Source organism: Rhinoraja longicauda, chromosome 36 (genome assembly GCF_053455715.1).
Source record: "Rhinoraja longicauda isolate Sanriku21f chromosome 36, sRhiLon1.1, whole genome shotgun sequence".
Taxonomy (NCBI): Eukaryota; Metazoa; Chordata; class Chondrichthyes; order Rajiformes; family Arhynchobatidae; genus Rhinoraja; species Rhinoraja longicauda.
In genome coordinates this window covers 11,083,003-11,107,600 of record NC_135988.1, presented here as the reverse complement: position 1 = coordinate 11,107,600, position 24,598 = coordinate 11,083,003, and the positions used below count along the sequence as shown (strand labels likewise).

The 24,598-nt window shown below is 48.3% G+C and overlaps 1 protein-coding gene across 1 annotated transcript in view; it reads right to left on the bottom strand.

The window, feature by feature from the left end:
- LOC144610282 (netrin receptor UNC5D-like) overlaps positions 1–24,598 on the bottom strand; it is a 532,680-nt gene that overhangs the window by 135,262 nt on the left and 372,820 nt on the right. The window contains exons 3-4 of the mRNA XM_078428872.1: positions 12,150–12,293; positions 9,008–9,111 (exon numbers count right to left, since the gene is read on the bottom strand). Coding sequence (XP_078284998.1) covers positions 9,008–9,111; positions 12,150–12,293 — 248 coding nt within the window. The remainder of the gene's footprint in view (positions 1–9,007; positions 9,112–12,149; positions 12,294–24,598) is intronic.

Sequence of the window (24,598 nt, the reverse complement as noted above, 5' to 3'; positions counted from 1 at the left end):
GTCTCGACCCGAAACGTCACCCATTCCTTCCTACACTGTCCGGATCTTCACTGTCCGCACCTACACTGTCCGGACCTACACTGTCTGGACCTACACTATCCGGGCCTACACTGTCCGGGCCTACACTGTCCGGGCCTACACTGTCTGGGCTTACACTGTCCGGGCCTACACTGTCCGGGCCTACAGCGTCCGGGCCTACACTGTCCGGACCTACACTGGGAGGTGGGTTGCTAAGCAACCTCTGGTAGGCGGCGCCCGGGCCTACACTGTCCGGACCTACACTGTCCGGACCTACACTGTCCGGGCCTACACTGTACGGACCCACAGCGTTCGGGCCTACAGCGACCCCCCAGGCCTAATACGGGACAAGGGTGGTCCCGTCCGGGACAAACCAATTTAGCCCAAAATACGGGACAGTTGGCAACCCTAGTTCTATGATACTGAATATACTGTATCCACCACTGTAAACAGACACACAGAGCTGGAGTAACTCGGTGGGTCAGACAGCATCTCTGGAGAAAAGGATTACGTGACGTTTCGGGTCAAGGGCCTACTTCAGTAGAAGTTACTCCAGCATTTTTGTGTCTATCTTCGGTTGAAACCAGCATCTGCAGTTCCTTCCTACACATATCCATCGCTGTTTTGCTCTTCTTTCATCCTATCCCTTTGAGAAATGTTTCTGTGGCCAGATACCCGTTGAAGTTTTCTTTGCCGTAACCTGATCACAACTACCTGGGAAAGGTGCCAGAAAGATGACAGATTATGCTCTTTGGAGAAATTATGGAAAGAATGTTTATTGCCTCAATCTCCCTGGACAAGCAGCAAGGCATCTCGTAATTTTGCAGCCTTCCCTCTGGTGTGCCGCGAGCTCAGAAGTGCAAGGGCATTAAAATCCTCAGTGCATTGGCCCGAGGAATTTCAATGAGTTGCAACACAAAGACGCTTTTGCCAACAACAGCCGCCAAGACCGAAGAATTAGCCGTTTAGCGGAAAACTCCTTGAAATCTGCATTAAGGTAAATGCCGTGGAAGTATTTCAACAAAGCTGATGAGAAAGTAAGGAGAGTGCCAGCATCAATTTAAGCTTAACAAGTATCACTCTCGCCTCCTGAATCGAATCGTTGTGAGTTCCAGCCTTGTCCCTGGTAGTTCCGCTCAATAATACAAACTGATTTTCTCCTATTGTACCGAAGAAGCATCTGCAATGAGCTTTCTTTCCGAATTTCCATTTCATTGACTTCAATTTTCACTAGTAAGCTTCAAAGCACATGTGCCATTTGCGATGCATATTCAATGCGTACAAAGGAATTATCTTTTTCATGATGCCACACAAGCAAGATTTTATACACATGAGATCAAGTACAAACTATTGTCAGATGAGAGTGATTAGTATGTGGCCTTCACTATTGCCGTCGAGGTGAATAGTGTTTAGAGTTCAGAAATACAGCATGGAAACAGGCCCCTAGTGTCCACGCCGACCATCGACCATCATCGATCACCCATTCACACGAGCCTTACGTTAACCCATTTGCACTTCACAGAGGCAACTTACAGATGCTAATTGACCTACGGTGGCACCCATAGGGCGGCACGGTGGCGCAGCGGTAGAGTTGCTGCCTTACAGCGAATGCAGCGCCTGAGACTCTGGTTCGATCCTGACTACGGGCGCCGTCTGTACGGAGTTTGTACGTTCTCCCCGTGACCTGCATGGGTTTTCTTCGAGATCTTCGGTTTCCTCCCACACTCCAAAGACGTACAGGTATGTAGGTTAATTGACGGGGTAAAATGTAATGTATACAAGCCTAGTCGCTCCAGTCTTTCAACATATGATGGAGTGCTGGAGTAACCCAGCGGGTCAGGCAGCATCTCGGGAGAGAAGGAATGGGTGAAGGAATAGTTTCGACCCGACATAGGGTGCAAGTTGAATGAGGAGCTAAAATTGGCATGTCGCAAATGTAATGCTATGGTGGTTATGGGAGATTTCAACATGCAGGTAGACTGGGAAAATCAGGTTGGTAATGGACCCCAGGAAAGAGAGTTTGTGGAGTGCCTCCGAGATGGATTCTGAGAACAGCTTGTACTGGAGCCTACCAGGGAGAAGGCAATTCTGGATTTAGTGTTGTGTAATGAACCTGATCTGATAAGGGGACTCGAGGTAAAAGAGCCATTAGGATGCAATGATCACAATATGATAAGTTTTACTCTACAAATTGAGAGGGAGAAGGGAAAATCGGAAGTGTCAGTGTTACAGTATAGCAAAGGGGATTACAGAGGCATGAGGCAGGAGTTGGCCAGAATTGACTGGAAGGAGGCCCTCGCAGGGAAGACGGTGGAACTGCAATGGCAGGTATTCCTGGGAATAATGCAGAAGTTGCAAGATCAATTTATCCCAAAGAGGAAGAAAGATTCCAAGGGGAGTAAGAAGCACCCGTGGCTGACAAGGGCAGTCAAGGACAGCATAAAAATAAAAGAGCAGAAGTACAACAAAGCAAAGAAGAGTGGGAAGCCAGAGGATTGGGACTCTTTTAAAGAGCAACAGAAGATGACTAAGAAGGCAATACGGGGAGAAAAGATGAGGTACGAGGGTAAACTAGCCAATAATATAAAGGAGGATAGTAAAAGCTTTTTTAGGTATGTGAAGAGGAAAAAAATAGTCAAGGCAAATGTGGGTCCCTTGAAGACAGAAGCGGGGGAATTTATTATGGGAAACCAGGAAATGGCAGACGAGTTGAACTAGTACTTTGGATCTGTCTTCACTAAGGAAGATACAAGCAATCTCCCAGATGTTCTAGTGGGCAGAGATCCTAGGGTGACGGATGAACTGAAGGAAATCCACATTAGGCAGGAAATGGTGTTGGGTAGACTGATGGGACTGAAGGCTGATAACTCCCCAGGGCCTGATGGTCTGCATCCCAGAGTACTTAAGGAGGTGGCGCTAGAAATTGTGGACGCATTGGTGATCATTTTCCAATGTTCTATAGATTCAGGATCGGTTCCTGTGGATTGGAGGGTAGCTAATGTTGTCCCACTTTTTAAGAAAGGAGGGAGAGAGAAAACGCGAAATTATAGACCAGTTAGTCTGACATCAGTGGTGGGGAAGATGCTGGAGTCAATTATAAAAGGCGAAATTGCGGAGCATTTGGATAGTAATAACAGGATTGTTCCGAGTCAGCATGGATTTACGAAGGGGAAATCATGCTTGACTAATCTTCTGGAATTCTTTGAGGATGTAACCAGGAAAATTGACAGGGGAGAGCCGGTGGATGTGGTGTACCTTGACTTTCAGAAAGCCTTTGACAAGGTTCCACATAGGAGATTAGTGCGCAAAATTAGAGCACATGGTATTGGAGGTAGGGTACTGACATGGATAGAAAATTGGTTGACAGACAGAAAGCAAAGAGTGGGGATAAATGGGTCCCTTTCAGAATGGCAGGCAGTAACTAGTGGGGTACCGCAAGGCTCGGTGCTGGGACCGCAGCTATTTACAATATACATTAATGACTTGGATGAAGGGATTAAAGGTGCCATTAGCAAATTTGCAGATGATACAAAGCTGGGTGGTAGTGTGAACTGTGAGGAAGATGCTATGAGGTTGCAGGGTGACTTGGACAGGTTGTGTGAGTGGGCGGATGCATGGCAGATGCAGTTTAATGTGGATAAGTGTGAGGTTATCCACTTTGGTGGTCAGAATAGGAAGGCAGAGTATTATCTGAATGGTGTCAAGTTAGGAACAGGGGACGTACAACGCGATCTGGGTGTCCTAGTGCATCAGTCACTGAAAGGAAGCATGCAGGTACAGCAGGCAGTGAAGAAAGCCAATGGAATGTTGGCCTTCATAACAACAGGAGTTGAGTATAGGAGCAAAGAGGTCCTTTTGCAGTTGTACAGGGCCCCAGTGAGACCGCACCTGGAGTACTGTGTGCAGTTTTGGTCTCCAAATTTGAGGAAGGATATTCTTGCTATTGAGGGCGTGCAGCGTAGGTTTACTAGGTTAATTCCCGGAATGGCGGGACTATCATATGTTGAAAGACTGTAGCGACTAGGCTTGTATACACTGGAATTTAGAAGGATGAGAGGAGATCTTATCGAAACGTATAAGATTATTAAGGGGTTGGACACGTTAGAGGCAGGAAATATGTTCCCAATGTTGGGGGAGTCCAGAACAAGGGGCCACAGTTTAAGAATAAGGGGTAGGGCATTTAGAACTGAGATGAGGAAAAACTTTTTCAGTCAGAGAGTTGTGAATCTGTGGAATTATCTGCCTCAGAAGGCAGTGGAGGCCAATTCTCTGAATGCATTCAAGAGAGAGCTAGATAGAGCTCTTAAGGATAGCGGAGTCAGGGGGTATGGGGAGAAGGCAGGAACGGGGTACTGATTGAGAATGATCAGCCATGATCACATTGAATGGCGGTACTGGCTCAAAGGGCCGAATGGCCTCCTCCTGCACCTATTGTCTATTGTCTATTGGTTCAGTCTGAAGAAGGATGCTGCCTGACCCGCTGAGTTTCTCCAGCATTTGGTGTCTACCTCTGGTTGTGGTAGGACGGTTCAGTTGCCTGATAACAGCTGGGAAGAAGCTGTCACTGAATCTGGTGGTGTGCAGTTTTCACACTTGCAAACCTTTTGCCCGATGCGAGAGGGGAGAAGAGGGAGTGGTCACGAGGGAGCGACTCGTCCTTGATCATGCTGCTGGTCTTGCCGAGGCAGCGTGAGGTGTAAATGGATTCAATGGAAGGGAGCGGGAAGGAACTGCAGACGCTGGTTTAAACCGAAGATGGACACAAAAAGCTGGAGTAACTCAAGCGGGTCAGGCAGCATCTCTGGAGAAAATAAATAAGTGACGTTTCGGGTCGAGATCCTTCTTCCGTCTGGAGTTCCGTCTGAAGAAGGGTCTCGACTCGAACAAAACCGCCACCCAGTCCTTTTCTCCAGAGATGCTGTCTGATCCGCTGATTTACTCCAGCTTTGTGTGTCCATCAAGGGAAGGGAGGTTGGTTTGTGTGATATCATAGTGGCGTTTAAGAGGCTTTTAGATAGGCACATGGGAGTGTAATGGATAGAAACATAGAAACATAGAAAATAGGTGCAGGAGAAGGCCATTCGGCCCTTCGAGCCTGCACCGCCATTCAATATGATCATGGCTGATCATCCAGCTCAGTATCCCGTACCTGCCTTCTCTCCATACCCCCTGATCCCTTTAGCCACAAGGGCCACATCTAACTCCCTCTTAAATATAGCCAATGAACTGGCCTCAACTACCTTCTGTGGCAGAGAATTCCACAGACTCACCACTCTCTGTGAGAAGAAATGTTTTCTCATCTCGGTCCTAAAAGACTTCCCCCTTATCCTTAAGCTGTGACCCCTGGTTCTGGACTTCCCCAACATCGGGAACAATCTTCCCGCATCTAGCCTCTCCAACCCCTATAGAGGCAGAACGTTCATATGCAGGCAGATGAGATCAGATTGATTTGGCATCATGTTCGGCATAAAGAGTGTGGAGCTATGGGACATTTCCCATGCTGTACTGTCTATGTCCCGTGTTGCAGGAGATTGCTTGTCCTGCCTGATATTCTCACTTCATTCTCCCCTATGCCGTACGTGGGAACGGAGCTGATAAGGCTCATCGCAGTGGCTTGAAATGAAGTGCTTTGAAGATCCTGAGAGATGTGGTCAGGCACTTTATGAATATAAACATATTTTTCTTTCATCCAATCCCATTCACAGCAGGTGCAGGCAAGAGAGGGTTTTTATTGATTCCGCAAATGAAATAATCTTGGAAGGAATGTGGCAATCTTCCACCTGCTGGTGCCCGAAAAACGAAAGCTAGATATCAATACCACACCGATTACAGATTCTGCCAGGTGCTATAAATTCACTTAAATAATCATGCTGTGCCTGTGTGAATCAAATAGAACAATTCATACAGAAACGGAAAACATTATAAAAGGACTGGACAAACTAGATGCAGGAAAAATTTTCCCAATGTCGGGGGAGTCCAGAACCAGGGGCCACACAGTCTAAGAATAAAGGGGAGGCCGTTTAAAACTGAGGTGAGAAGAAACTTTTTCACCCAGAGAGTTGTGAATTTGTGGAATTCTCCGCCACAGAAGGCAGTGGAGGCCAATTCACTGGATGAATTTAAAAGAGAGTTAGATAGAGCTCTTGGGGGCTAGTGGAATTAAGGGATACGGGGAGAAGGCAGGCACTGATTGTAGATGATCAGCCATGATCACAATGAATGGTGGTGCTGGCTCGAAGGGCCAAAATGGCCTCCTCCTGCACCAATTTTCTATGTTTCTATCATTATTTTGTCAATTAATATTCTGCGTGTTAGTATATCCCTTAACATTGTGCTGAAAGAACTATATTTTAGGTGTCTAGGATTTTTCAGAACCCTTTGGAAATTCGCAGGTACTATTGCAATGTTTAAGTAGGTAGATGGACATGACAGGTTTTGAGGGATATGGCCAAATACCGGCAGGTGGGACGAGTGTAGATGGGACATGTTGGCCGGCATGGGCAAGTTGGGCCGATGGGCCTGATTCCACGCTCTATGCCTCTAATTCCACAGGAGTTTGAATATTCAAAGTTATTCCATCAGTTGAGACGTGCTCCCATTGTAAAGATGTAATTCTACATAATTACCTACAGTTTCTGCACCAAAATGCTGAAATTAAGTAAATAATTATACTCTGTTTCCTCCCACATCCCAAATACGTGCAAGTTTGCAGGTTAATTGGCTTCTGTAAATTTCCCCTGGTGTGTAGGATGGGAAAAGTGGGATAACATAGAACTAGTGGAATAATGGTCGGCGTGGGCTCGGTGAGCCGAAGGGCTTATTTCCACATTGTATCTCCAAACTCAACCAAGGTTTCCTCCCACATCCCTGTGACTTGTAAATTGGTCGGTTAATTGGCCGCTACAATTTGTCCTTCTTGTGTGGGTGAGTGGTAGGCTCGGAGAAGCACATGGGAATGTAGGGTGAATAGGTTACAGGGACATAAAGGGTGGTGGGTGTATGGAGCGAGTGGCTGGGGGAGGTAGTTGAGGCAGGGACTATCGCAATGTTTAGAAAAATAGAAACATAGAAAATAGGTGCAGGAGTAGGCCATTCGGCCCTTCGAGCCTGCAACGCCATTCAATATGATCATGGCTGATCATCCAACTCAGTATCCCGTACCTGCCTTCTCTCCATACCCCCTGATCCCTTTAGCCACAAGGGCCACATCTAACTCCCTCTTAAATATAGCCAATGAACTGGCCTAAACTACCTTCTGTGGCAGAGAATTCCACAGATTCACCACTCTGTGTGAAAAAAAACGTTCTCATCTCGGTCCTAAAAGACTTCCCCCTTATCCTTAAACTGTGACTCCTTGTTCTGGACTTCCCCAACATCAGGAACAATCTTCCTGCATCTAGCCTGTCCAACCCCTTAAGAATTTTGTAAGTTTCTATAAGATCCCCCCTCAATCTTCTAAATTCCAGCGAGTACAAGCCGAGTCTATCCAGTCTTTCTTCATATGAAAGTCCTGCCATCCCAGGAATCAATCTGGTGAACCTTCTCTGTACTCCCTCTATAGCAAGAATGTCTTTCCTCAGATTAGGAGACCAAAACTGTACGCAATACTCCAGGTGTGGTCTCACCAATGCCCTGTACAACTGCAGCAGAACCTCCCTGCTCCTATACTCAAATCCCCTCGCTATGAATGCCAACATACCATTCGCTTTCTTCACTGCCTGTTGCACCTGCATGCCTACTTTCCATGATTGGTGTACCACGACACCCAGGTCTCGTTGCATCTCCCCTTCTCCTAATCGGCCACCATTCAGATATTAGTCTGCTTTCCTGTTCCTGCCACCAAAGTGGATAACCTCACATTTATCCACATTATAATATTATCCACATTTAATAAGAAACTCGAAAGGTACATGGATAGGATAGGTTTAGAGGGATATGGGCCAAATGCTGAGAAATGGGAACAGTGTAGATGGGGCATGTTGGTCAAGTCAAGTCAAGTCAATTTTATTTGTATGGCACATTTAAAAACAACCCACGTTGACCAAAGTGCTGTACATCAGTTCAGGTACTAAGAAACGAACATACAATGGCACACAAACATAACAGTACATACATACAGAGGGCCTCAAACGCTAGGGAGTAGAAATAGGTTTTGAGCCTGGACTTGAAGGAGGGGGCAGTTGAAGGAGGGGGCAGTTCTGATGGGGAGAGGGATGCTGTTCCACAGTCTAGAGTCTGGTCGATGTGGGCAAGTTGGGCCGAAGGGCCTGTTTCCACGCTGTATGATTCTACAATGAATCGGGAAGGGGAATACTCTGTGAATCAGCATGGAGTCAGTGGGCTAGCTTGTCCTCTCTCTTTGCCATAGTGCAGTCGATCTGTCTGAATAATTTCAACATCGGAGTGCATGGGGGTGCAGCGGTAGAGTTGCTGCCTTACAGCTCCAGAGACCCAGGTTCGATCCTGACTACAGGCGCTTGTCTGTACGTTCTCCCCACGACCGCGTGGGCTTTCTCCGGGATCTTGGGTTTCCTCCCACACTCCAAAGATGTACAGCTCTGTAGGTTGATTATACTTGGTGTAAAATGTAAAATGTGGCAACACGGTGGTGCAGCGGTAGATTTGTTGCCTTACAGCGAATGCAGCGCTGGAAACTCAGGTTCGATCCTGACTACGGGCGCCGTCTGTACGGAGTTTGTACGTTCTCCCCGTGACCTGTGTGGGTTTTCTCCGAGATCTTCGGTTTCCTCCCACACTCCAAAGACGTACAGGTATGTAGGTTAATTGGCTGGGTTCATTAAATGTAAAAATTGTCCCTAGTGTGTGTAGGATAGTGTCAATGTGCGGGGATCGCTGGGCGGCGCGGACCCGGTGGGCCGAAGGGCCTGTTTCCGCGCTGTTCCAAACGTAGTGATACAAAGAGCACTAATAACTGCATCGAACCTTTGAAATGTTGCTTGCTGGTGGTGGATCAATAGCTGCCACTTACCTTGGCTGAAGGAACTCCCTCAGGGGGTCGGCAATGCAGGATTATCTTCCCTTCAAGTGGTACCTCCTTTGCCTGCGGATCTTGTTCAAAGTTTTTCCTCAGATCTGTGGGGGTGGACGGAGGGGTGAAACCAATAGATCAGTTAATTTGCAAACCCAGTTTGGACTTGACTTGTACCCCGGCTCTCAGTGGCCACCCTGCCTGTGGACCTGGTGATCTTTCAGATCAATGCACCCATCTGACCAAAGGGCCCTGAGGTTTCAGCCCTTCCAGCCTGCTGCTTCATTCAACTGCACCTTGGCTGATCAACGATCAAAAGTCCACAGACCCTCCCTTATTAAAAATCTAGCAATCTCAGATTTGAAGTGAAGAGTTGGCTTGCCACTTGCAGATGCGAGTTCAAAACCTCTCACTCCGTCTGAGAGTTCACTTGCTTCCAAAATTTCTCTTCTGAAAATGATAATTTAAAAAAAAATTGCACATATATAGTTTAGTTTAGATTTAGAGATACAGTGCGGAAACAGGCCCTTCGGCCCACCGGGTCCGCGCCGCCCAGCGATCCCCACACATTAACACTACCCTACACACACTAGGGACAATTAAAAAATTTTTTTTTACATTTACCCAGTCAATTAACCTACATTAACCTGTACGTCTTTGGAATGTGGGAGGAAACCGAAGATCTCGGAGAAAACCCACGCAGGTCACGGAGAGAACGTACAAACTCCGTCCAGACGGCGCCCGTAGTCAGGATCGAACCTGAGTCTCCGGCGCTGCATTCGCTGTAAGGCAGCGACTCTACCTCTGCGCCACCGTGCCTCCCCGTGGTGAGCCCTGTCCACGGACCTCAGTCAGGCGAACGACAACAAACACAGACAGCAGAAGCAGAAGCAGCTTCGTAACTTCTGCTGCCTCAAACGCAAGACGAAGATGCAACGAATGGGACGAAACCGAGTGCCTCCGGGAGCCGCAGTGCAATACAAAACACCATGCAAAATATATAGACAGGGGAGGGCAGTGCAGTACAGTACGATACAGTACAATACAATTAGACACTGCAATGCAATACCACACATGAAATGAAAGCAGAAACTATTACATAAAATTGGAGAATTCAACAGATAGAGAGGGAATTCTGTCAAGCAGCAGAGCCAAGCAGAATGAACCAAATGCCATATGCACGGTTGCGCAGTGGTAGTGTTGCTGCCTTACAGCGAATGCAGCGCCGGAGACTCAGGTTCGATCCTGACTACGGGCGCCGTCTGTACGGAGTTTGTACGTTCTCCCCGTGACCTGCGTGGGTTTTCTCCGAGATCTTCGGTTTCCTCCCACAGTCCAAAGACGTGCAGGTATGTAAGTTAATTGGCTGGGTAAAATGTAAAAAATTGTCCCTAGTGGGTGTAGGATAGTGTTAATGTGTGGGGATCGCTGGGCGGCGCGGACTCGGTGGGCCGAAGGGCCTGTTTCCGCGCTGTATCTCTAAAAATCTAAATAAATGGGTCCACGACTTAAAACGTCACTGATCCACATTCTCCAGAGATGCTGCCTGATCTGCTGAGCACTAGCACTTTGTAAACCAGTCTTTTGTAAACCAGCATCTGCAGTTCTGGACCGAGTGGATAAACCAAATGGTCTGGCCATTGAAGACAGACACAAAACGCTGGAGTAACTCAGCGGGCACGGCAGCATCTCTGGAGTGGAAAGAATGGTTGACGTTTCGGGGTCGAGACCCTTCTTTAGAGTGCCCATTGAGATTGACTTAGGAATGGTGAATGTGCCTTTAAAGCTTCATTGCAAGTAATGAGGTAACAACTTTCTGGACAGTGTTAAAGCCGGGGAGAATGTTCTTGCTGTTCCATCATAAGAATAAAGAGAACTATAAGTAAAAGTGATGCATCAGCTGAAAGTGGTCGTAACTTCTACATCTTAGAGGGATAATTGATGGCCATTAACATGCAACCATTTCCTTTCCCCCACACCTCCCTTCTCCCAACATTTTTATTTTCTCCTTTCTCACTCAGAAGACCAGGAACTGTGATCTGAGTGAAACGTAAAAGATTATTAAGGGATTGGACACGTTAGAGGCAGGAAACATATTCCCAATGTTGGGGGAGTCCAGAACCAGGGGCCACAGTTTAAGAATAAGGGGTAGACCATTTAGAACGGAGATGAGGAAAGACCTTTTCAGTCAGATAGTTGTGAATCTGTGGAATTCTCTGCCTCAGAAGGCTGTGGAAACCAATTCTCTGAATGCATTCAAGAAAGAGCTAGATAGATCTCTTAAGGATAGCGGAGTCAGGGGGTATGGGGAGAAGGCAGGAACGGGGTACTGATTGAGAATGATCAGCCATGATCACATTGAATGGCGGTGCTGGCTCAAAGGGCCGAATGGCCTCCTCCTGCACCTATTGTCTATTGTCTATTACCACGTTCATGCTAATCTTTTTGCCCATATGCCGAACATTTGCACACATTAGGACAACATGACTACGTGGTTGGCGTGGATTCTGTGGGCCGAAGGGCCTGTTTCCGCGCTGTATCTCTTAGGGCTAACGGAATCGGGGATATGGGGGAGGAAGCGGGAACGGGGTACTGATTTTGGACGATCAGCCATGATCATATTGAATGGCGGTGCTGGCTCGAAGGGCCGAATGGCCCCCTTCTGCAGGTATTTTCCATGTTTTTCTACGGTTCCAACCCTTCTCCTCCGTGGGTTTATTTCACACCCCCTGGTTTAAAAAGAGCTGCGTTGGAGGAAGGATGTCTTTTTATCATGCATGCTAGACTAAGAGCAACCAGGTATCTTGCACCTTGCCGAAGGTGGCATTTATCTCCTGTACGTGTGCTCTGCGAAACACAAGTCATTACAAGACTCGCAAAGTGCCGAGAGAAAAGACCGTCCATGCATTATTGAGAGGCCGCACTTGCAGGTTGCCCAGGCACTGTAATTCACACAGCGCTCCTGCCTGCAATTATTCAAGGGGAACCAGTTTGATGGACTACCTACCCAACAGCAGCCAAAGCCTGCAAGGACTGCGGAATAGGACAGCTAATTCATCTCTGTGGGGGTGTGCGCGGGGCTGGACTGAAGCCGGCGGGCACGAGCGACTGATGCCGGGAGGCCGGCCAACCTTCTGCTTACATGCAATGCGGACGGTGGCCTTCCTGCTCTTGGTGGTCCCCAGCTCACTCCACGCCACGCAGAGGCACCAGTAGTCTTCGGGGCCGTGGAAGTCTTCCACCTGCTGCCGGGACACGTTGATCAGCACCTCACGCACGTTCAGCCCTACGAGAGAAGGAAAGCAAGCACAGGGGTTGAGCGGAGGGAGCGTGGAGGCGACTGCCGACGCCGGCCGACACCAAAGACGGACACAAAATGGTGGAGTAGCTCAGCGGGCCAGGCAGCAATGGGTGACGTTTCGGGTCGAGACCCTTCTTCAGACTGGAGTGAACTGGAACATCCAGTTTTTTTTGGGGGGTGGGAGGTGGGGGAATAACAATACATTCAGGAGAGTCGCGCAGCGGCAGAGCACAGCGCCAGAGACCCGGGTTCGATCCTGACCATGGGTGCTGTCTGTGCAGAGTTTCTACTCTCTCCCTGTGACCGTTTCTCCGGGTGCTCCGGTTCCCTCCCAGTTTCAGAAGACGTGCAGATTTGTAGGTGGATTGGCTTCTGTAAATTGGTGGTCAAAATGAGTTGATGGGGAACTTGAGGGGCAGCTTCTGTAATGTGTACGATGCAAAACTGAGATAACATAGAAGGAGTGTGTGGGCGATCAATGGTTGGCATGGACTCGGTGGGCCGAAGGGCCTGTTTCCACGCTGCATCTCTAAACTAAACTAAACATGCCCAGCAATGACCTGGAAAGATTTATCCTTTCAGGCCTTTTGTTCAGTTCTTATTGTTATTTAAATGGAATAAAAGTAAAAAATGTTTTGGTGCAGAGGGATCTGGGAGTTCAAAGTGAAGTAAACACAATGGGTTGATAGAAAATAGGTGCAGGAGGAGGCCATTTGGCCCTTCGAGCCCACTTCAAGATGATGCGCAGGTATGTCAAGCAATTATGTAGAACCAAGGAACTGCAGATTCCAGCTTCCAAAAAAAAAAAGACACAAAGTGCTGGAGTAATTCAGTGGGGTCAGATGGAGTTTTAGTTTAGTTTAGTTAATTATTGTCACATGTACCGAGGTACGGTGAAAAGCTTTTTTGTTGCGCGTCATCTAGTCAGCGGAAAGACTCTACGTAATTACAATTAAGCTATCCGTAGTGTACAGATACAGAATAAAGGGAATAACATTTTAGTGCAAGATAAAGTCCGGTAAAGTCCGATTAAAGATAGTCCAAGGGTCTCCAATGAGGTAGATGGTAGCTCAGGACCACTCTCTAGTTGGTGATAGGATGGGGCAGTTGCCTAATAATAATTGGGAAGAATTTGTCATTGAATCTGGAGGTGTGCGTTTCCACACTTCTGTACCTCTTGCCTGATGGGAGAGGGGAGAAGAGGGAGTGGCCGGGGTGCGACTCGTCCTTGATTATGCTGCTGGCCTTGCCGAGGCAGCGTGAGGTAGAAATGGAGTCGATGGAAGGGAGGTTAGCTTGTGCGATGGTCTGGGCTGCGTCCACAATTTGCTTGCAATTTTTTGCGATCTTAAACGGGGGCTGTTCCCAAGCCGTGCTGTGATGCGCCCTGATAAAGGTGGCGCCACAGGTATATAGGGTGGTCAAAATTAGTTAATGGGAACTCGAGGGGCAAAGGATGTTTTTATACAAAGGATGAGCTGCTGGAGGAGATGGTGGAGACAGTTACAATCGCAATGTTTAAGAAACGTTTACTTAGGTACGTGGACAGGACAGGTTTAGAGGCATGGCAGGTGAGACCAGTATAATTGGGACAGGTTGATCGGTGTGGGCATGTTGGGCCGAAGGGCCTGTTTCCACACTGTATTGAATTGAGTACTCTATTGTCACATGTGACAAGTCGCAGTGAAATTCGTTGCTTGCATACCCAAGGTATGAAAATAGTCACCACATAAAGGGCACTGACAAAGTGACAAAGTGCAAGGTTCCCCTATGTTCCCCCTTCCCCCTTCCCTCCTGGTCCTTCATTGTTCTTCCCCCCCCTCCTCAGGGCGGTCCCCCCCATGCCGGGTCCTTCATTGTTCTCCCCCCCCCCTCGGGACGGTCCCCCTATGCCGGGTCCTTCATTGTTCTCCCCCCCCCCCTCAGGGCGGTCCCCCCCACGCCTGGTCCTTCATTGTTCTCCCCCCCCCTCAGGACGGTCCCCACATGCCGGATCCTCCATTGTTCCCCCCCCTCAGGGCGGTCCCCCCCACGCCTGGTCCTTCATTGTTCTCCCCCCCCCTCAGGACGGTCCCCACATGCCGGATCCTTCATTGTTCTTCCCCCCCCCCCTCAGGGCGGTCCCCCCATGCTGGGTCCTTCATTGTTCTTCCCCCCCCTCAGGGCGGTCCCCCCACGCCTGGTCCTTCATTGTTCTCCCCCCCCCCTCAGGACGGTCCCCCCATGCCGGGTCCTTCATTGTCCCGCCCCCTCAGGACGGTCCCCCCCCACGCCGGGTCCTTCATTGTTCTCCCCCCCCCCTCAGGACGGTCCCCACATGCCGGATCCTCCATTGTTCCCCCCCCTCAGGGCGGTCCCCCCCACGCCTGGTCCTTCATTGTTCTCCCCCCCCCTCAGGACGGTCCCCACATGCCGGATCCTTCATTGTTCTCCCCCCCCTCGGGACGGTCCCCCTATGCCGGGTCCTTCATTGATCTTCCCCCCCGTCAGGGCGGTCCCCCCATGCCGGGTCCCTCATTGTTCTTCCCCCCCCCTCAGGGCCGTTCCCCCACACCTGGTCCTTCATTGTTCTCCACCCCCCCCTCAGGATGGTCCCCCCATGCCGGGTCCTTCATTGTTCTCCCCCCCCCTCGGGACGGTCCCCCTATGCCGGGTCCTTCATTGTTCTTCCCCCCCCCCTCAGGGCGGTCCCCCCATGCTGGGTCCTTCATTGTTCTTCCCCCCCCTCAGGGCGGTCCCCCCACGCCTGGTCCTTCATTGTTCTCCCCCCCCCTCAGGACGGTCCCCCCATGCCGGGTCCTTCATTGTCCCCCCCCCTCAGGACGGTCCCCCCCACGCCGGGTCCTTCATTGTTCTCCCCCCCCCTCAGGACGTTCCCCCCATGCCGGGTCCTTCATTGTTCTTGCCCCCCCCTCAGGACGGTCCCCCCATGCCGGGTCCTTCATTGTCCTCCCCCCCACCCTCACGGCGGTCCTCCGCACGCCTGGTCCTTTGACTCGCTGACTCCAGAACTGCATCTCGGGCACTCACTGTAATTTGGTCCGATGGAAGTTGACACGACCTAACTCTTTTTTTAAATTTTATTTTTTTAAATTTAATCAAAAATATTTATTCAAATATTAAAATGATATATACATTAGAATTAAGGGACAAAAGTTTAGGGGCAACATGAGGGGTAACTTCTTTACTCAGAGGGTGGTGGCTGTGTGGAATGAGCTTCCGGTGGAAGTGCTGGAGGCAGGCTCGATTTTATTATTTAAGAGTAAATTGTATAGGTATATGGATGGGAGGGGATTGGAGGGTTATGGTCTGAGAGCAGGTAGATGAGACTAGGTCAGAGAAAGTGGTCGGCGTGGACTGGTAGGGCCGAACGGGCCTGTTTCCGTGCTGTAATTGTTATATTATATGGTTAATACAATAAAACCAAAACAGAGCCCACCACCAGAATACTATACAAACAAATATACCAATTGAAACTAGTATACAATTATATTACAATCCCCATCCAGGATACATCCAATCCCCCGAGGGGCCCGGCGGTCCAGGAAATCCCCCAGGGTGCCCGTGGACAGCGCGCGGTCCCTCTCCAACACCACCCGGGCGCGGATGTAACCCTGGAAAAGGGGCAGGCAGCTGGCTCGGGCAGAGCCCTCTTCCGCCTGGCGCCGTGAGTCGCGGATGGGCAGCTTGGCCAGGCCCAGGAGCAACCCAACAAGGACATCTTCTGCCCCAAGCACTCTCCCCGACGCACACAGGGTGTCCAAAGATGAGGATGGTGGGTGAGAAGTGCAGCCAAAAAGCAAGGAGCAGCCCCTTTAGATATTGGAACACGACCTAACTCTTGGAGGAGGATCTCTTCTTGCAGCGACCGTGACAGGGAGTGCGCAGTCAGCGGAAGCAAGAGAGATCAATTTGTGCCCATCAACCCTGCAACCGTGCCCGAGATAAAACCAGTGTGTCGGAAGCGAGGAGCACGTCTCTCTGCAAAGTCCTAATTTACACTCCTGTCCAACGCGACTCATCTCATTGTCCAGTTATTCATAGTAACTGGGATAATTTAACATGAAAGTTAAATCATCTCTTAGCATAAAATTACAATTAGCGTTACTGTCAATGGCCTCCATATCTTCCTCAGGATGTAGTTGCAAAGAAACATCTGCTACATAATTACTGCAAAAATACAATTTGTCAAAACATAATCATTAATTATGCAGAGAGGAATTTACACACTGTTATGTGTTCTGCGCAAAACGTGACCAAGATACATTCATGCAATAAAGCATAGAGCAGTGAAATGCTGAGGGGGGAAGGGGGGTGGGGGGGATTGATACAAATCCCCCCAAATATTAATCTGATAGACGAGATCTAAGATCTATTATAGCATAGATTTAGTTTAGTTTTGTTTAGAGTCACAGCGTGGAAAGATGCTGCCTGACCCGCTGAGTTACTCCAGCATTTTGTGCCTACTTTCGATTTTAACCAGCATCTGCAGTTTTTCCCCACAGCTCTTCGGCCCACCGAGTCCGCGCCGACCAGCGATCCCCGCACACTAACACTATCCTACACACACTAGGGACAACGTACAATCATACCGAAGCCAATTAACCAACTGTACATCTTTGGAGTGTGGGAGGAAACCGGAGCACCCGGAGAAAACCCACGCAGGTCACGGGGAGAACGTACAAAATTCGTACAGACAGCGCCCGTAGTCAGGATTGAACCTGGGTCTCTGGCGCTGTAAAACAGCAACTCTACCGCTGTGCTACCGTGCCGACCCTATTATCTATAATCTATGAATTATAGATGTTAATCTACCTATGTATAGATTATATATATATATATTTATATATATATATGCTTAGATATATATGTTTAATGTCTAAACATATCAAACACATATAGATACAAAATGCTGGAGTAACTCAGTGGGTCAGGCAGCATCTCAGGAGAGAAGGAATGGGTGATGTTTCGGGTCAAGACCCTTCTTCAGACTGATGTCAGGGAAGGGGGCGGGACAAAGATAGGATGTAGTGGGAGACAGGAAGACAGTGTTCCTCCAATTTGCGCTGGGCCTCACAATAACAATGGAGGAGGCCCATGACAGAAAAGTCAGACTGGGAGTGGGAGGGGGAGTTGAAGTGCTGAGCCACCGGGAGATCACATTTAGATAATAATCTAAACATAGGCTGTTGGCTACGCAATGGAATAAAGTAACCCGGGTCGCTGTCCTCCGTCTCTGGTACCAACGATGTGTGATCAAGGTGATTATCACCAACACTTCCAAGTTCAAGTTCCCCACTCAGCCGTGGGAACGGCAGAAGATAAATGGCCAAGGACATGGTCCTTCCCTCAGCTGATGACTACTTTCCACGAGTGAGCATTCACAACCAACAGCCAAAGGAATTGTGAATGGGCTCCCCCCTCCTCCCGGTGCCTACGTACCCCCCCGTGAAGTTCGTAACTTGATTACGAACCCGGCCCCTCCCTCTTCTCCCCTCTCCCTTCAGGCAAAAGGTATAGAAGTGTGAAAAAGCACACCTCCGGATTCAGGGACTGTTTCTTCCCAGCTGTTATCAGGCAACTGAATCATCCTACCACAACCAGAGAGCAGTGCTGAACTACTATCCACCTCTTTGATGACCCTCGGACTATCCTTGATCAGACTTTGCTGGCTTTACCTTGCACTAAACGTTACTCCCTTATCATGTATCTGTACACTGTAAATGAATCGATTGTAAACATGTATTGTCTTTCTGCTGACTAGACAGCACGCAACAAAAGCAAGAAAAGACCAGGTCAAATTAGGGCCGGCAACAGATGACCGCAGACAGGGAGGTTCCCTGACAGACACAAAAAGCTGGAGTAACTCAGCGGGACAGGCAGCATCTCTGGAGAGAAGGAATGGGTGACTTTTCGGGTCGAGGCCCTTCTTCGTCATCTATTCTTTCTCTCCTGAGAAGCTGCCTGTCCCGCTGAATTACTCCAGCTTTCCGTGTCCGTCTTTGGTTTAAACCGGTATCTGCAGTTCCTTCCCACAGGTTCCCTGATAGGCTGAATGTTGACCTGGGCCGGTGTGATCCCAAGAGGGATCCATCGTTTTTGAAATGAGCAACTGGTTGATGGGCTTTGAGTGGAGGAAGGGGGGCAAGGAGAGGGAAGGGGAGTGTTTTTAGGTTTAGAGATACAGCACTGAAACAGGCCCTTCGGCCCACCGGGTCCGCGCCGCCCAGCACATTAACACTATCCTACACCCACTAGGGACAATTTTTACATTTGCCCAGCCAATTAACCTACACACCTGTACGTCTTTGGAGTGTGGGAGGAAACCGAAGATCTCGGAGAAAACCCACGCCGGTCACGGGGAGAACGTACAAACTCCGTACAGACGGTGCCCGTAGTCGGGATCGAACCTGAGTCTCCGGCGCTGCATTCACTGTAAGGCAGCAACTCTACCGCTGCGCCACCGTGCCGCTTGGAGTTGTATGACTCTATGATTCTAACCGCAGCAACTGAGCCTGAGTCTTGCCTGGTGATGGTCTCTCTTGACTGAGGAACTTACAGAAGTGGAATCAATCATTCTGGGAATGAATAGTGAATCAGCTGCCGGAAAAGATAAGCTCCTGGGCCTGCAAAAATAATGTTTGTATGAAAAATGAAATCTCGTTCCTGCTTTCCTGTGAATTTTATTAAACAGATAAAGAAAACACACACCTTGGAAAGTTAAACTGTATCTGATAGGGATCCCATTATTATCTGCACCACTGTTCAGACAACGTGTGAAGACACTACATCTCCTCTTTGCTCAGTGCACTAACCCAGAAACTGGGCAAAGAGCTCTTTCCACTGAGTTTGTAAGTTTACAAGGACAAAGGAAAAGATAATAAAATGCAAAGCGTATTTTACTTTCAAGATCCACTCCAGCGGTTGGTGCACAAAGATCTTCACAATGAAATCCTGCCGATATTTTCATCGCTTATTTTCCTTCGTATTTCTTCAGGGCACACTCCAAAGACGTACAGGTTTGTAGGTTAATTGGCTGGGCAAATGTAAAAATTGTCCCTAGTGGGTAGTGTTAGTGTGCGGGGATCGCTGGGCGGCGCGGACCCGGTGGGCCAAAGGGCCTGTTTCTGCGCTGTATCGCTAAATCTCTAAATCTAAATCTAAATCTATTCGTCCCTTCCAGTCTATGCTGGCCCTCAGAATAATCTCATGTCTCCACTCATTACCCACCTCTCTCTATTCTTTCACTGTTGACACTGCATTGCCCACAACTCACCAATGTTGGCGGAAATCTACGAAGGCCTCTTAACTAAACGGCGGCACGGTGGCGCAGCGGTAGAGTTGCTGCCTTACAGCACCAGAGAACCGGGTTCGATCCTAACTATGTGTGTTGTCTGCACGGAGTTTGTACGTTCTCACCGTGACATGTGTGGGTTTTCTCCGAGATCTTTGGTTTCCTCCCACACTCTAAAGGCGTACAGGTTTGTAGGTTAATTGGCTTGTATGTATGAATGTAAAATTATCCCTAGTGTGTATAAGATAGTGTTAGTGTACAGGGAAATCACTGGTCGGCGTGGACTCGCCTTCAGTGAGCCGAAGGGCCTGTTTCCACGCTGTATAACTCTATGATTCTATAAGAAAATAACTGCAGATGCTGGTACAAATCGAAGGTATTTATTTCACAAAATGCTGGAGTAACTCAACAGGTCAGGCAGCATCTTAGGAGAGAAGGAATGGGTGACGTTTCAGGTCGAGACCCTTCTTCAGACTGATGTCAGGGGGGCGGGACAAAGGAAGGATACAGGTGGAGACAGGAAGATAGAGGGAGAACTGGGAAGGGGAGGGGAAGAGGGGGACAGAGGAACTATCTAAAGTTGGAGAAGTCGATGTTCATACCGCTGGGGTGCAAACTGCCCAAGCGAAATATGAGGTGCTGTTCCTCCAATTTCCGGTGGGCCTCGCTATGGCACTGGAGGAGGTCCATGACAGAAAGGTCAGACTGGGAGTGGGAGGGGGAGTTGAAGTGCTCAGCCACTGGGAGATCAGGTTGGTTAAGGCGGACTGAGCGAAGGTGTTGAGCATCTAGAGCAGCAGATACAATAGATGAGGTTGGAGGAGGTGCAGGCGAACCTCTGTCTATGATTCTATGATTCTAACAGCTTTTCACTGTACCTCGCTCGGTACACGTGACAATAATAAACTAAACTAACGTTATAAAACAGCTTTATTGCAGTACAACACAGAGTTCGGCCCATCACCCAGAATGCCTGTAAAGCTTAGAAGGCAGGTGGAATAAAAGAACTTGCTGAAAATACTCAGAAATGCTTTGAAATCAAAACAAGAAACGCTGGAAACACTCAGCAGATCAGGCATCTGTGGGGAAGAGAAACAGGGTTAACATTTCTGATAGAAAATCCTTCATCAGATGCTTTGCCAGTTCTGATGAAGGGTCTTTGGACTAAAATGTTAAGATTTTAGATTTAGAGATACTGCGCAGAAACAGGCCCTTCGGCCCACCGGGTCCGCGCCGCCCAGCGATCCCCGCACATTAACACTAGGGACAATTTTTTTAACATTTACCCAGTCAATTAACCTACATACCTGTACGTCTTTGGAGTGTGGGAGGAAATCGAAGATCTCGGAGAAAACCCACGCAGGTCACGGGGAGAACGTACAAACTCCGTACAGACGGCGCCCGTAGTCAGGATCGAACCTGAGTCTCCGGCGCTACATTCGCTGTAAGGCAACAACTCTACCGCTGTGCCACCGTGCCACCCCTTCTGCTTCTCTTCCCCACAGATGCTGCCCGACCTGCTGAGTGTTTCCAGCGTTTCTTGTTTTGATTTCAGACATCCAGCATGTGCACATTTTTAATGATTCTCAATTACTGCTGAAGAAAAGTAAATATGTACCAAATAGTCCCACACAATCAGCATCATCGAGGGGAGGATTGGAACAATGAAAAGAAGGCACGGGGAACTGCAGATGGCGGAGTCTTGAGTCAAACGCAAAGTGCTGGAGTGACTCCAGCATATGCGAGTCAGGCAGCAATCAGGCTGAGGAAGGGTCCCAACCCGAAAAGGCTCCTGTTAAATCCCCCTGGAGATGTTGCCAAACTGGCTGAGTTACTCCAGCACTTTGTGTTTGAGACAAGATTCCAGCATCTACAGTTCCTTTAGGAAGGAGATGAGGAGAAATTTCTTTTGACAGAAGGTGGTGAATCTGTGGAATTCTTTGCCACAGAAGGCTGTGGAGGCCGAGTCAATGGATATTTTTAAGGCAGAGATAGATAGATTCTTGATTAGTACAGGTGTCAGGGGTTATGTGGGGAAGGCAGGAGAATGGGGTTTGGAGGGAGAGATCGGTCAGCCATGATTGAATGGCGGAGTAGACTTGATGGGCCGAATGGCCTAATTCTACTCTTATCACTTATGAACTTATGAATATGACTTTAGTTCAGATTAGAGATACAGTGCGGCCCACTGAGTGCACGCCGACCAGCGATCCTCGTACACTAGTACTATCCTACAACCCTAGGGACAATTTACAATCTTTATCAAAGAAAATTAAGCTACAAACATACGTCTTTGGAATGTGGGAGGAAACCAGACCACCCGGAGAAAACCCACGCAGGTCACGGGGAGAACAATAGACAATAGACAATAGGTGCAGGAGGAGGCCATTTGGCCCTTCGAGCCAGCACCGCCATTCAATGTGATCATGGCTGATCATTCTCAATCAGTACCCCGTTCCTGCCTTCTCCCCATACCCCCTGACTCCGCTATCCTTAAGAGCTCTATCTATCTCTCTCTTGAATGCATTCAGAGAATTGGCCTCCACTGCCTTCTGAGGCAGAGAATTCCACAGATTCACAACTCTCCGACTGAAAATGTTTTTCCTCATCTCCGTTCTAAATGGCCTACCCCTTATTCTTAAACTGTGGCCCCTTGTTCTGGACTCCCCCAACATTGGGAACATGTTTCCTGCCTCTAAGGTGTCCAACCCCTTAATAATCTTATACTTTTCGACAAGATCTCCTCTCATCCTTCTAAATTCCAGTGTATACAAGCCTAGTCGCTCCCGTCTTTCAACATATGACAGTCCCGCCATTTCGGGAATTAACCTAGTAAACCTACGCTGCACGCCCTCAATAGCAAGAATATCCTTCCTCAAATTTGGAGACCAAAACTGCACACAGTACTCCAGGTGCGGTCTCACTAGGGCCCTATACAACTGCAGAAGGACCTCTTTGCTCCTATACTCAACTCCTCTTGTTATGAAGGCCAACATTCCATTGGCTTTCTTCACTGCCTGCTGTACCTGCATGCTTCCTTTCATTGACTGATGCACTAGGACACCCAGATCTCGTTGAACTCCCCCTCCTCCTAACTTGACACCATTCAGATAATAATCTGCCTTTCTATTCTTACTTCCAAAGTGAATAACCTCACACTTATCTACATTAAACTGCATCTGCCATGTATCCGCCCACTCACACAACCTGTCCAAGTCACCCTGCAACCTTATTGCATCTTCCTCACAATTCACACTACCCCCCAGCTTAGTATTATCTGCAAATTTGCTAATGGTACTTTTAATCCCTTCGTCTAAGTCATTAATGTATATCGTAAATAGCTGGGGTCCCAGCACCGAACCTTGCGGTACCCCACTTGGACATGTTGACCGGTAGGGGCAAGTTGGGCCGAAGGGCCTGATTCCACGCTGTATCATTCTATGTCTCTTTCAAGGATTATGAACAGGCTTATTTATATAAAGTGCTGGCATTATTTTGCTTTAAGTCTACTGATTGATGGAGCAAGACAGGACAGGAGAAGACTATGTATGCATCCTTGTCAAAATACTCAAACAGTAGTTGGAATCAATTTCTACAAGTTAATGTGAATCTGAGTGACATTTTCAGCACTGGAAGATGTCACTTACAGATGCTATATGTTCAACTGCTGAATCGGTTCTAGAATTGGAAAAAAGTCGCAGTGAATGAGGTAGATAACTGGCCCATTGTGCCAACGACGTCAGGAAAGGAAATTATTTTCTAAATAATTAGATTATTTTCTAAATGGGGAGAGAATCCAGAAATTGGAGCAAAGGGACTTGGGAATGCCAGTGCAGGATTCCCAAAAAGTTCATCTGCAAGTCGAATCAGTAGTAAAGAAAGCAAACGCAATGCTCGCATTTAGAAACATAGAAACATAGAAAATAGGTGCAGGAGTAGGCCATTCGGCCCTTCGAGCCTGCACCGCCATTCAATATGATCATGGCTGATCATCCAACTCAGTATCCCGTACCTGCCTTCTCTCCATACCCCCTGATCCCTTTAGCCATAAGGGCCACATCTAACTCCCTCTTAAATATAGCCAATGAACTGGCCTCAACTACCCTCTGTGGCAGAGAATTCCACAGATTCACCACTCTCTGTGTGAAAAAAACTTTCTCATCTCAGTCCTAAAAGACTTCCCCCTTATACTTAAACTGTGACCCCTTGTTCTGGACTTCCCCAACATCGGGAACAATCTTCCTGCATCTAGCCTGTCCAACCCCTTAAGAATTTTATAAGTTTCTATAAGATCCCCCCTCAATCTTCTAAATTCCAGCGAGTACAAGCCGAGTCTATCCAGTCTTTCTTCATATGAAAGTCCTGCCATCCCAGGGATCAATCTGGTGAACCTTCTCTGTACTCCCTCTATGGCAAGAATGTCTTTCCTCAGATTAGGAGACCAAAACTGTACGCAATACTCCAGGTGCGGTCTCACCAATGCCCTGTACAACTGCAGCAGAACCTCCCTGCTCCTATACTCAAATCCCCTCGCTATGAATTTTCGAGAAGGCTTGTAAACAAAAACAGGGAGTCGAGAAATATAGGTTTAAGGTGAAGGGGGGGAATGATTTAATAGGAACCTGAGGGGACAATTATTTATTCTGGAGAGAAGGAATGGGTGACGTTTCGGTTGAGCTAGTACAGTATTTTGTGCTGTTTTCAGTATAAAAGTCCCAGTTGTGTCAACTTTCACTGACAAGACCCCAAGTTATGGAACTGTTGATCTTATCCTCCAGTCAGCGTCTAATGAGAAGCAAAGTTTCAGTTTTAGATTCAGTTTTGGAGATACGGCATGGAAACAGGCCCTTCGGCCCACCGAGTCCACGCCGACCATCGAGCTACTGTACATTAGTTCCTGGTTATCCCAGTTTTTCATCGTGCACACTAGAGGAATTTATCAAAGCCAGTTAACCAGCAAACCTGCACGCCTCTGGAGTGTGGGAGGAAACCGGAG